We start from the raw sequence: 13,448 nt of genomic DNA on the forward strand, positions 1-13,448 counted from the left end.
ACCTACAGTGAGAGACGATTAAAATGTTTCTTCTATAAACTGATTTTGGATTGGTTCCTATACAAGAGAAGATATTACATAAGACCCAGCCACATACATACTTTTATAAAAGAATCTGTTGTCACAAACACTGTTATTTGACAGCCGCTGTTTACAAGGGCACTAATCTAGCTGCAAAGTTTAAATGTCCCCACTATAAAATATCAAAATCATAAAAGCTGGGGTCTCCCACTGGGGAACTGTTTATTTAACCACCAGACATGGAGAAAGGTTAGAAAATGAGAATTTCCTAAAAAGTTGGTGGGAGTATAGATTGGAACAGAGTGTAAAATTGGAAGACAATCTGGCAATATCTTATAGCAAAAGCATTAAAATATGCATGAAATATGCATATCCTTTAACGAGAAATTCCATGTGCAGGAAGGAGGGGCATATGCAAGCTAACCATTAAAATAGACAATAGGACTTTTCTGAAAGCCTGTGGGGAAGAAACCCAAAACTACCATCCCTCCCTCCTCCTCCCAGGCCCGGAGTCTGAAGGCCACACCGACTGATGTGGGGGAGTCTTCAAGGAGGTCAATTTTGCAGGATCAGCGGAGTTCCCTGGGCTTGGCCCTAGGGACCTTACAAAGCAAAGTTGGGTGCCATTTTGTAACAGTAAAGTTCTGAGAACCATAACATCTGATTAAGAGGCATGTCCACTTGCGTGGCTCCTCTGACCCTATAGAAAACTGAGGTAAAAACTAGAACTCCCAATGAGCAGCCCTCCAGATGTAGCATCATGAAGACAGAGACCTAAAGTAGGTCAGGCAAGCGCTCAGCACCGCGGTGAGCTGACGTTTCATTAGACCAAAAATGAACCTGGATATTTAAAACTGATAAACTCAACTAGCCTGTGTGCTGGGGGCTGCTTTTTCTTCAACGGCGAAATTACAAAGACAGCACAGAGTTCCCGGACACCCCTCACTCAGTTTCCCCGATGTAAGAGCTTACATGATCTGGGGACATTCATCACAACTAAGGAACCAACTCTGGTATGTGACCATCAACCAACGTGCGCGGTTTATTCACATTCCACTAGTTTTTCCCTCGTGTCCTTTGGGTTCCAGGAACGCATCCAGGATATTGTGTTACCATTCAGTCCCTGGCATCTCCCTAGCCTCTTCAGGTCTATGGCAGTTTTCCAGACTTTCCTTGCCCCCCGATGACCTTGACAGCTTTGAAGAGCACCAATCAGGGATTTTGGAGAGTGCCCACCCCACCCCTGCCTTGGGGACAGAACTATTGTCTGATGTTTTTCCTGCAATCCGGCAGGGCTTATGGACTTGGGGGCTGGTGGGGGGCGGGAACCACAGAGGTGAACTGTCAGGTTCATGACATCCTATCAAAGGTGCTTGCTGGCAACCTCTAATCATGGAAGTTAGCTTTGAGCACCTGGCCAAGGTGAGGGGTGCCAGGTTTTCCCACTATGAACCTCCTCTTCTGCTCCCTTCCATACTCACTCTGTGGAAGCAATGCAGCCACTCCGGGTGGGGAGTTAAGCTCCAAATCCTGGAGGGGATGAGTATCTCCCCTAAATTGTCCGGAATTCTTTTCAATGGGAGATTTGTCTCTATGCCCATTTACTAATTCCATCATTTATTTACACCAGTGTGGACTCACAGAATCATACTTTACGTTTTGGGTTATAACTCAACACTGTTATTTATTTTGCTCCTCAAACTGTCCCAGTTTTGGCCACTGGGAACAATTTCAGCTCAGCTCTTGTGTCTCTCTGTCATACCCTAGTGTTTTGTTTTTTGAGTATCTCCTTACCTTCCACTTCTCCACATTTTTACCACCAAAATGCCTTACTAAGAAAAGGGCCGTCCGTCATGGGTGCAATTCTTTGTGTCCCCTCCCACCAAAACTCCTGGCCACCAGTATCTCAGAATGTGAAGTCACTGGCAGTGTAATTCGTTAAAATGAGATCCCACTGGAGGAGGGCAGGCCCCTCTGCCGATAAGACCAGTGTCCTTATACAAAGGGGAAATCTGGCACCAGGAGAGCACCAGGTGAAGATGAAGGCAGGGACTGAGGTTCTAGAACCCAAGGAATGCCAAAGAATGCCAGCGTCCGCCAGACGCTAGGCCTGGTACTGATTTTCCCTCAGCCTGAGAAATCAACGCTGCTGACACCTGGATCTCTGACTTCCAGACGTCCAGATCTGTGAGAAAATAAACTTCTGCTAAGCCACTCAGTTCTGGGGTGCCGGGGTGGCTCAGTCAGCAAAGCATCTGCCTTCAGCACAGGTCATGATCTTGGGGTCCTGGGATCGAGCCCCCACACGAGGCTCCCTGCTCAGTGGGAAGTCTGCTTCTCCCTCTCCCTCTGCTCCTCCCCCTGCTCCTGCTCTCTCTCTCTAATAAAAAAAGAAAAAAAACTTAAAAAGTAACTTTTTTAATTATAAAAAAAAGTCACTCAGTTCTTACTCTGTTATAGCTAATGTCACTGAGCTCTGCATTTGCATCAAAAACAATTCACAGTTGGGGTGTCAAAAGAGGCAGGTACAGAGGAACAGCCTAACACACATCCAGAAGGGTACACTGGAACACGGAAGCCTGAGTCCACGAGCTACAATGTTTAAGCACTGTATCTGGCCCCGAACAACGTCTGGGGCAGTGCTGTCCGATGCCTCGTTGTCCCTGCAGTGCTCAGGCACCCGAGGATCAGTGTGGAGCTACTCGCCAGGCACACCTGCAAGCATGAGCAATAACCACCCACCCGGTACAATCAACATCATGCTAAGTAAGCACCAGCCCCGCCAATGCCAAGCACTTCCCAGGTGTCCCACTCGGATGACGAGTGATTCCCCACCTCACAGAGGACCTGCCAGATACTGTCGAGTCGGCATTTCTGGTCCCTGTTTAATGACGTGCTTTGTCCCACGTCCATCCTCCCCAAGTCCCATCAACAAGTGGCCCGGGGGCTTGGACTTGAACCAGATACCACGTCACTGTAAGCTATCCAAATACTGTATGGTCATCCAGTCATTAGGACCCTAAACACACACACCAGACGACCCTGGAGCAAAACCTGAGCTCCGAGATGAAGGGATAGCTGTCCCCAGGACATAGAAAGTGACTTGTCCTCAGACTGACAACACGGAAGCAGCAGGCTAGCTAGAATCTGATCCGTCGTCTCACCCCACATCCAGTGACCTTTACGGAGGTGAAATCTGAGCGCCCCCAGGGGTAGATGCAAAAACTTTTTTTTTTCTTCTGTCACCTGGGAGAGGAGGAATTGGAGGTGACAGAGCAGGATCTGAAGTCGTCCGCTGGAAATTACTTTCATCGCAAAAGCTCTGGTTTGCATTTTTATGCCAATGTTAAAAAATCAAATGAAGTCATTAAGCTTAGGCCAGCTCGGAAAGCCTCTGCCTGAGTATGCAACCCCCAGAGCTCTGCCATAATCCTTCAAATTATTAAATAATTACTGTGTTTCCCTTGGGGTCACATTTGGCAACAAAGTACTGTCTAAATGAACCAATGATAGGACCCAGTGAATAACACTTATGTTCTTAACTTCCTAGGAACAAAAGGCTAAGAAATACTTCCAAGATACAAACTGGGGAGGAGAGTGAGGGTTTTCTGTGGGGTCTGGAGGGTGGGGGAATGGAGAATGACTAAGGAACCGGAGAATCTGGGGAAAATCTCAATAATGAGTGTCGCCTTCCCCACCAATGTCAGAGATCAGTAATTCTCCCACCCCAGTTCCCTTCCATCTCAGGAGGAGCTATAGCCACAAGAAGAAAACCAAGCATATGGCTCTGTCCTTCTGGACATTTCTACAATGTTGGCTGGCTTGCTCTGGAAAATCCCATTTCATCTCCTACAGCTATATGACCTCAAGTTGTCATTTCCAATAGAGTATGCTTGCGCTGATTTTTATGAACACAGACAAAAGCTGCTACAACCTTTTTTTTTCCTCCCCCAAATCTTTCAAACCAACTGTAGTTGCTATGTAGGGTTATTTGTTTCTAAGGCAACAGCGTATATCTAAGTACTAATGGCCTGTCCTTTTGCCAGGCAACAAACAGCCTTGTGATGCAACTGCACCTGTCTCGGCTACGCGTTGCTATGGAGATGCTCCAGTTGCTATGGCTACCATCACGCTAATCGCCTAGCAAAGGCAGACATACAGCAGTCTTCTCCGAGAGCCCAGCTGTTCTTGCGCGTCTCCTGCAGAAGACTGATTGTCTAGGGCCTGTGACGGAATGCTTCTCAACCAAGACGCACAAGAACTTCATTAATGTGCTTGCAGAAGATCACTTTGTGCTCCCCTCTGCACAGCAAATGCCAGACAAGGGAAAGAATCTGCAAAGAAGTGGACCATAAAACTACTGAAACCTACGAACCCATGCCATCCCTCACTCACAGAAACACGTAGCCCAAGGATAAGGTCTCTCAACTGGGTGCTTACGATAGAAACACGTTCTTACATTAAAAAATATATATATATATTGTTTTCCAGGAGGGAGGAATATATTTCCAACCCTAGCGCTATGGGAGATAAAATCAATTTTAAGATTTGTATCTGTCTTAATACTGTGGCTACTTTTTGTCGACGCTAACATTAACACCTCCATTTTATTTATTTATTTATTTATTTATTTATTTTTATTTTTATTTTTTTTTTAAGGGACAAGCTTCCCACTCTCTCCTCCAATTACATCTTTGTAAAAATGGCACCCGTGACCTCACTGGGTCGACACAAATGGGCATGTGGGGGGGAATGAAAGCCTCCATTGTCCTCTGCTGTTCTCCTTGAGGAGGCAAACACCACGTAACCACAACAAAATGATCGCTGTGGAGCAGCGTCCACATGGAGACCAGGAATGACAACAGTCAAGTGAGTCTTTGGGCGAACACCTGTAAGACGCCCTCAGTCAGAGGCTGGGACGACGGAAGCGCTTACCTGACTCATCCCTGTACTTCTGTCCCAACAAACCGTGACACACGGAGATGTTAAAGCTGTCACCTTTTCTGGGTAAATGTTTCTACCCAGGAAGACAGTATTTCGCCCACTGGGAAGCCTTCTGAGCACGTTCCTCTGCAGCAGCAAGAAGCGGTAAGCTTTGCGGGAAACACGACACTGTGTACGCCGCCCATAGTGCCTGACTTCTTTCTCATTTACCTGCAGCTATTTTTCGTATCATACAGCCTCTTAAATTAGTTTCAGTGCCCATCTCTGCCAAAATAATGCAACTTCAGTAGACCAAAAGAAAAAAAAGAAAGTCTGAATTGCTTACCTTTGATATGCCTGAGGAGAGGCAGGAGGTGTATTGAACACGTGTGAGTATGGGTGGTAGGGTGTCTTTTTCAAAGCCTGAATTAGATTTTGTCTATACTCTGGGTCTATGCACCACAATGACCCTTTCCCAATGCTCTGCAAAGAAAAGGAAAACATAAAAATGATTAACAAAGCAACATTCAGTGTTCCGCAGTATGCAGATGAATAGCAATTACCACAGTTACTTATTTTGAAAAGCCTCTCACTTATGTGTCCTTGTCTGCCAGCCAGAAATACGTAATATTGGACACTGACCGGATGGCACCATAAAATGCACTTTGGTCCTACCTGGATTAAGTGCGGCACACGAAATGAGCATGCTTTTCCCAGGGCACGCTGGTACAATAATAGTGTAATTTTCACATCCCGGTGGCCCCCAAACTCAGATCCCTGTATTATTTTTCAGTGTCAACTCTGAAGGACGTATGTATCCCCCCTTCTAAAAAACGTGTTCTAAATTTGTCAGATTTCAAATGGGGAAAGAAAAAGAGGGCAGGGTACCCCAAACTCCCATCACCGCTGTAAAAAATTTGAGAGTTGTGTTTTTAAACCATCTTTTTTCCATACCACTTTGCAAGAAATGGAAAAGTAATCTGCTTGTTTTTTCCTACTTACTCACAAAAGAATGACATTTAAGCTTCAAATGGATTTCTGTAATTACCTTCCCCAAGAAACAAAAGAACTTGGGCAGCAGCAGGGGGGTGGGGGGGGGTGCACAGGGAGCCCGAAGCCAGAAGCCAGAAGCCAGAAGCCAGAAGCCAATATTTATTTTCTGAATGTCTAAGTTCACATATTCTGCCCCCAGCCTAAAGGAGTTGGATCTTTATAAGTCAAACTTAAAAAAGCAAATTTTCTGAAACTAGTTCTGTGGAAAGACTTGCTTCTGAGGCCCACTTTTGGTCTGTGGACCACATTTTTATTAAAAAAAAAAAAAAAAAAAAAAAAAAAAAGGTCAGTCCTTCTGTGAGGCCCACTGACCTGGCAGCAGGCCCATGGGCAGTCACTATTCTGAGTGCACGCTTTCAAGTGACCGAATGTACCCAAGCTGTTTGATAAGGTCGTTTGTAAATATTTACTGATTTAGAGAGAAAAGAAGTCAAATTACATAAACCCACACCCACCCCATGCTGGCAGCCAAGGGACTGACTCCTTTTCAGAACTACTGTAGGACAGAAACAATAGTACTGCTTAACTCTTAGAGGGGGGAAAATGTCCCAAGAAAATCCCTTAGAAGGGGGAAAAAAAGTGTTATTCCTAAAATCTTTAAAGAGGATTTTAAAAATTTGTATTTCAGTCATGAGTTCACCCAGCAGTTGACTTACAAACTGATTCACAGAACCCATTAAAATTCTTCACTATCACATCAGATGCGGGGGTGGGGGGGTGGGGTGCAGAATTAACTCTTTCTGGTGCACTGAGAGGAGAGAACTGCTCCAAAAGCCAAGATCAGTGGCTGGGACCTCTGAGGCACCCCAGCCTCCACCCCCCAACTGCCCGCCCCCAAGGGGGGTGGCGGGGGGGGGGGCAGGCGCAAAGGCCTGAGCCCAAATACTGGTACCAGTCAGGCCGACCTAAGCAGAACACCAACGTTCCAGTTTAACCGGCTGGTTGAAAAATCCAACGTCCTTATGTGGCCTTTCCTTTCATGCATACATTTTCAAGCCCAGAATAGTTGAGGGGCACTGATGACGCTCCCCCAGTAAAGCAGGAGGGCCACTGAAGGAGCTGCGGGGACCCACCTCTTCTTTCCTTTGGGAAATAGACACAAAGCGCACTTTCTAGAAGAGGTGTGAGTGAGGATGGGGCAGACCAGCAATGACCAAATCCAGACAATGTAAAACAAACCACAAAAGGTGGTAACTCAGGGCGGGGCGGGGGTGGTGGTGGGCACGGTTATCCCTGGCCTGACTCCACCAAGGGTTCCCTGTGGAGTCTTTTGGATCTACTTGAACACAAGGCCTCTACCCAGCTACCTGGAGGGCCAGGGCCCACAAGCCACCCAGACATTTCTGCAAGGAGATCATCTCAGTTCTGGGAACCTAAGAGCTTTGTTTTCAAGGCGGCCTTCAGGGTGGGGCCGTTTAATCTTACAGGGAATAAAAATATGACAAAGACATGAAGGATAATTGACCCTCTTAGGCAAATAACAGTAAGCAGGGAATGTGGTTTCTCTTAATCCCAGCCTAAGTATCTTTTTTTTATTATACTGCATTACTATTTATGAACTAAGTGGGAAAAAACCACAACTGGGGGTGGGGGGGGGAGGGAAGGGTTGCAACGTAACTGATACAGGTGCAAGAGGCAGGGGTGGGGGTTACAGGAAGGACCAGGAATTCTGGAGCCAGGGAGACCTTTCCTGTGTGGCCCTGGGCAAATCATGGTCCTCAGAAAGTCTTGGCTTCCTCATTGGCAAAATACAGACCCCCTCAGGGATGGGTGTGGGGCCCCAGCAAGAGCATAAAGTCACACACTTGTAACAGGCACCATGCCTACAAGTACTCTAGTGATGCTGGATGACGTCATGAACATCTTTCTGACAGAAGAAAGGGAGCAAAGCGGGCCATCCAATGCCTTTCACTAAATCAGATCTGAGGGGTGCCTGGGTGGCCCAGTCGGTTGTCTGAGACTCTTGATTTCGGCTCAGGTCATGATCTTGGGGCTGTGGGACGGAGCTGAGCATAGGGCTCACGTGCTGGGGCTGGGATCTGCTTGGAATTCTCTCTCCCTCTCCCTGCCTCGCTTTCAAAAATAAATAAGTAAATAAAACAAAATCTTCAAGAAATCAATCAATCAAAACTGATTTTCCCAAAGCTGTCCATCATAAAAGCAGCATCAAGTTCCGAGCGTGGCCGTGGGAGGAGTCTCCGGCAAACCCACAGGTACTGTCGGTCCTGGCTTGGCAAATCCAGCGTGGAGAGCCTTTCTGCTTTATTTCCGTGAGTGTCCCTGTCTGCCCTCTGCACACGGCTCACTCCATGTTCTCGATCCCTTAACTTCTCCTGTGCTCAGGAAGCCACTTCCAATTCACAGCAGCCTTAACTCTCACTCCTCCAACTTTTCTTTCACCCAGGTCTTCACACGGTGATCATCAAGCTGAGGTTTAATTTCAAACTGCTCTGCACATGTGTACAATGGTCATTTGCTGCAGACATGTGCCCAGGCTTTGGGTCATAACGATTCCCACCTTGATCAGTTTTGCATTTCACCGGGAGAGAACCTGGCACTGCTGATAGGTTTTTGCAGACCAGACATGAACTCCAAAATCTCACACTTAGGGACGCCTGGGTAGCTCCATCAGTTAAGTGTCTGCCTTCGGCTCAGGTCATGATCCTGGGGTCCTGGGATCAAGTCCTGCATTGGGCTCCCTGCTCAGTGGGGAATCTACATCTCCCTCTCCCTCTGCCTGTCACCCCGCTTGCATTCTCTTGCAAATAAAATCTTAAAAAATAAAAATAAAAAATAAATCTCATACTTAAAATTTCCAAAGAGAGAAAAAAAAACACAAAAAGCATCTTCAGGACACACCCCCAGGGACACTGTCACCTGCCTACCCCCTCCAATGACGATATATATAGAGCTTGAAAGGAACAGGAAGAGGCTGGCCACAGCATCTCACCTCCAAGTGTCCTCCTTGGTCTCATGGAACACCACAGAAGAGTAAAAAGGTCGACTTGAAAAAATTTTTAATGGAAATATGCACAGAAAGAATACTCAAGTTTCTTAGGACAGGAAAAATTACATTTAATGCCCCTAGCTGGGGAAAGGCAGCTGTAATTTGATTATAGTTGTGTAATAAGTTTAGAGTCAGAGCTTTTATAGAAATTTCTGCATCTCATCTGAAGAAAAGGTTTTTTTTTTTTCTTCTGTGACAATTGTGGGGGGCGACGCATCATTAAATGCTAAGGAATTCAAAATAATAAGGAAAGAAAGATCTTCATTCAGAGACACATTTTTGTGTATAGATATTCTTTAAGATGACATTTATACATATACGTGTATATAAAGATGAAAATGTGTCTCTGAATGAAAATCTTTCACACACACACACACACACACACACACACACACACACAGCTTGGAAAAAACCAATGTGAAAAGGAGAGGGCTGAAATAAGTTGAGTAAGAAGATAAGGATGAGGCCAAGTTTTGTGTTTTAATTAAAAAGCACCTGGGGAGGGGCGCCTGGGTGGCTCAGTGGATTAAAGCCTCTGCCTTCAGCTCGGGTCATGATCCCAGGGTCCTGGGATCGAGCCCCACATCGGGCTCTCTGCTCGGCAGGAAGCCTGCTTCCTCCTCTCTCTCTGCCTGCCTCTCTGCCTACTTGTGATCTCTCTCTGTCAAATAAATAAATAAAATCTTTAAAAAAAAAAAAAAGCACCTGGGGAATAGCAGTCAGCTCCTCGTTAGCAATAAAAAACATCAGGACACAAGAGGAAGCCTATGTTGTAGAAAGAACTGATTAGTTGGAAAGGTTAAAAAAAAAAAAAAACGGAGATAAAACAACAACTAAACGAAGTCTTACATCTAACCTGTAATGATAACATTTTTTCCTGAGATGGTTCTAGCGACCCGTGACTCTCTCTCATCCCCTCATGTAGAGTATGTCGTCTGTCAGCCAGCCATCCATAGGGGTCTTCGGGGGCGGGGCAGGGGGCCTCTACATTAGGTTGTGAATTTCTGAGGATGAGTACCAAATTCTAAGATGATTTTCAAACTGTGCGCTCTCACGTTCATGGGTCACGGAGTCAGCATCATGGGCACAACGTGCACAGTTTTCACGGCACAGAACAGAATCCCACAGACTAGGACACACATCTGGGGCAGAGTGGCATTCCGTGAAACGTGCATGCGTGGACACACGTACACAGGCTCACGCTGGATCACAAGGAAACATACACTTTGTCTGTGGATTCTGGGTCCAAGACGTGTGGTACATGCTGCTCTAGGACAATGGTTTCCTTTTCTTCCCCCCGTTCTCACCCCTTCTGAGGGGTAAAGCCCACTTCCAGCAGTGACAGAAGAGTCACCAGGATACCCCTGGCAGGGGAGGAGCCCCGCGGGGGAAGAGGGATGAGGCAGGACCCAGGTCAAAATGGAGTGGGGAGCTGGGTACGTGTTCTCGGTGCGTCACTGGAAATGATTCTTCTCGATGGTTCTGATCTGCCATCTCGGGAGGGCGCTTCCAACACCACCTACCCTTGTTCCTTCCCTCCTCCATATGGTCCCCGCAACATGCCAGGCACCATGGGGGCGACGCTAGTGAATACAGAACAACACAAAAAGACACTGCTCTCTTGAAGCTTGGATTCTACAGGGGGAGAAGACAGCAAGGAAGTAAGTGAAGAAATAAATAAGCAAGATCGTACAGACTGGAGTGCCTGCCGTGAAGGAAATAATAAGCAACGAGTTAGAAGGCAGGGACCTGCCGCCATAGGAATAAACGTGTTGGAAGAGGCAAGAGAACTGCAGAGGTCATCGTGACTGATGCCACAGTCCAGGCCTGAGGTGACCGGTGGCAGCAGGGAGGAGGAGGAGGAGAAGGGCAGCTTCCAGATGTATTTTGAACCAAATGGACCTGCCAATGGACTGGAAGTAACAAGTAAAGAAGGAAGATGGAGGATGGCTTGGTTTGAGCAACTAACTCGGTCAAAGACTTGGGGGAGGGGGGGTCCAGTGCTCATCTGAACATACAACCCTCGAGATGTCTCTGAATTAAGATCTGCTGATCAAGGGACTTGAACGACCTTGGGACATACGCCCCCTCTTCCCTCCGCTGTAGGCTTGCTGACCCCCACCTTTTCTAGCAGAAGCTCGGGAATGCAGAAAGGTGGATGTGAGGTGGGCTGGCTTTAGAGGTTCACCATCAACTGATTGTTGGTAAACCTCTTCTTAAAGGGTCAGAGTAAATATTTTAGTCATTGGAGATCATCCGGTCTCTGCTGAAAAGCAGCCACAGGCATGAAGGACAGACATGCTGTGCTTCCAGAGTATGTGATTTACAAAAACAGAGCCCGTCGTTCACCACTCCCCTGCCCCACAGCTCCATACCTGAACCCGGCGTTTGGACTCAAACCTCCTGTAGTTCTGGGAATCCAACACCACGCACAGGGTCTCCAGGAGCTAAGAGAGCTGGGCTGGTCGTGTGGGACTAGGGGGGTGGGCGCGGGGGGGTGGGGGGAATGATGACCTAAGTCAAGTGCTTCAAGGCACAAAAGGGGGAGGAGTCGAGCATAAAGAGGAGGAGGTACAGATGGGATGAGGGAGCCCATCAGTATTAAGAACACACACCTCTGAGCTGCACCTCACTAGGTGGGTCTCTGGGTCTCAATTTTCTCCTCTATCCATGAGGTGGTCAGATGAAATCATCCCACAGACTAAATCAAACTATATGCTTTGAGAACGTGTTGCTCTAGATTTGTCAATGCACGTGGGCCTTCATCACTCCATCTCCTTCCCAGTGTCCCACTCACTGTGCATCAGAAGATGGGATGGGATGACATTTTTCATCAAGTTGCCACTCTCACCCAATACAGAGAAAGTCTTCCCGGGATCTGGAGGGCGGGCTTACAATCTTCCGGAAAGAGCTCCTGCTATAGCCTCCCATCAGCTGGTCCCAGGGTGCAAGAACGCTTTCCACCCCCCACCCTGCCAGCTCCTCCCCTACTGCGGCGCTGGTTCCCACTCAGGTTCCCCAGGGCCAAGCTGACCTACAGGAAGAAGAGAGGGAAGGTGGCAGGGAGGGCTGGGGGCTGGGGGAGGGGCTGGCAGGTGCTGATACCCCAACAGTGGCAGGTTCCATCCTTCGCCAGAAAACCCATCCTCGGCGCCCCCAGACCAGGCTGAATTGGGACTTCAACAGTTCACAAACCCATTTGTTCACAAACCTGTGCCGAACCAAGAATGCCCCTTGGGTCTCACTCTGAAACAAGTCACTTAACACTTGTTGCCGTGACACACCATGACAGAGAGACGGGGTCCACCTTTTTGGGCACAGGACCTCCAGAGGAAGGCAAACAATAAATGACTCCGAAAGACTCTGTAAGCTGACCAAAGGGCTATGGAACAGCAGAGGAGGACAGAGATGAGCCATACAGGGGAGGAAGGTGTGAACACTGTTCTCTCTCTCTCTCTCTCTCTCTCTCACTCACACACACACACACACACACACACACACACACACACACACGGTACTCGCCAGCCCATCCTGTGGACCGACTCAATGCCCACACCCCCTATGCAAGGCAACCCCCAGCTGGAACGGGGAAGCTCTTAAAGACAGGTCTCACTGCCCCCTCTCCCCTTCCCACCAAGCTCCACCACATAGTCTCGCTCCCTTGCGTTCATGCTTCCTGGGGCTGTCAAGATGGTGAAAGGCAACTACGCCCAGGTGCCCATGAGAGGGGCCAGAAGCAATGCCGGGGCTTTCTTGGGGAGCGTTCCAGAATGCATCCCACACATGGCTCCCAAGCAACAAAGGGATCGAGCTATGTAGTTCTGGTCTACACTGCTACCCTGCTGTGACGTGGTTCTGGTCTACACTGCTACCCTGCTGTTACCAGAAATAAAGCACTTCTCCTCCCAGCCTGCCGCTTCTTCACCTCTGTATTAGACGTCATACTATCTTTTCTGAGTCATGTCGGGCTTACATGTGGTCACGCACAGAATGGCCCTAACGCGGTACCGAGCACGTAAAAGGCAGTTAATCAATTCAATGCTCCTCTCTGTCAAAGGAAGTCACAGGAGAAGCTGGGACATGCTAGAAAAAAGAAAAATGAGAGAGAGAGAGGGAACAGAGAAAAGTTATGCTAACAAATGACCATGACCTCATACCCCACCAAAATGCTTGGCAAACGAGTGATTCCTAAAGGCCCTTTTTGTTCTAAAGTTCTGTCATTTATAATGTAAAGACATCAAGGGGGATTTTTGAATTTTAAATATTAAGAAAATGATCTGAGGAACTAGCCAAGTACATGAAAGAGAGAGAGGAGGAGTGAGAACAAAACTGATCACAACGAATTTTTATCTAGACAGATCATTGTTCATTTCCCACAACAAAACAGACAATTACTCCAGAAGAAAGATTTTAAAAAAAGAAGTCACGTCAGACACTTGAATTT

The 13,448-nt window shown here is 47.4% G+C and overlaps 1 protein-coding gene across 7 annotated transcripts in view; it reads right to left on the reverse strand.

The window, feature by feature from the left end:
- FOXN3 (forkhead box N3) overlaps positions 1-13,448 on the reverse strand; it is a 287,806-nt gene that overhangs the window by 160,382 nt on the left and 113,976 nt on the right. For all 7 annotated transcript variants that reach the window (XM_032878602.1, XM_032878609.1, XM_032878608.1 and 4 more), the window contains one exon: positions 5,291-5,427. In XM_032878602.1, the coding sequence (XP_032734493.1) occupies positions 5,291-5,427 (137 nt within the window). The remainder of the gene's footprint in view (positions 1-5,290; positions 5,428-13,448) is intronic.

This window comes from Lontra canadensis, unplaced genomic scaffold, assembly GCF_010015895.1.
Source record: "Lontra canadensis isolate GAN:19392208 unplaced genomic scaffold, GSC_riverotter_1.0 scaffold64, whole genome shotgun sequence".
Classification (NCBI taxonomy): domain Eukaryota; kingdom Metazoa; phylum Chordata; class Mammalia; order Carnivora; family Mustelidae; genus Lontra; species Lontra canadensis.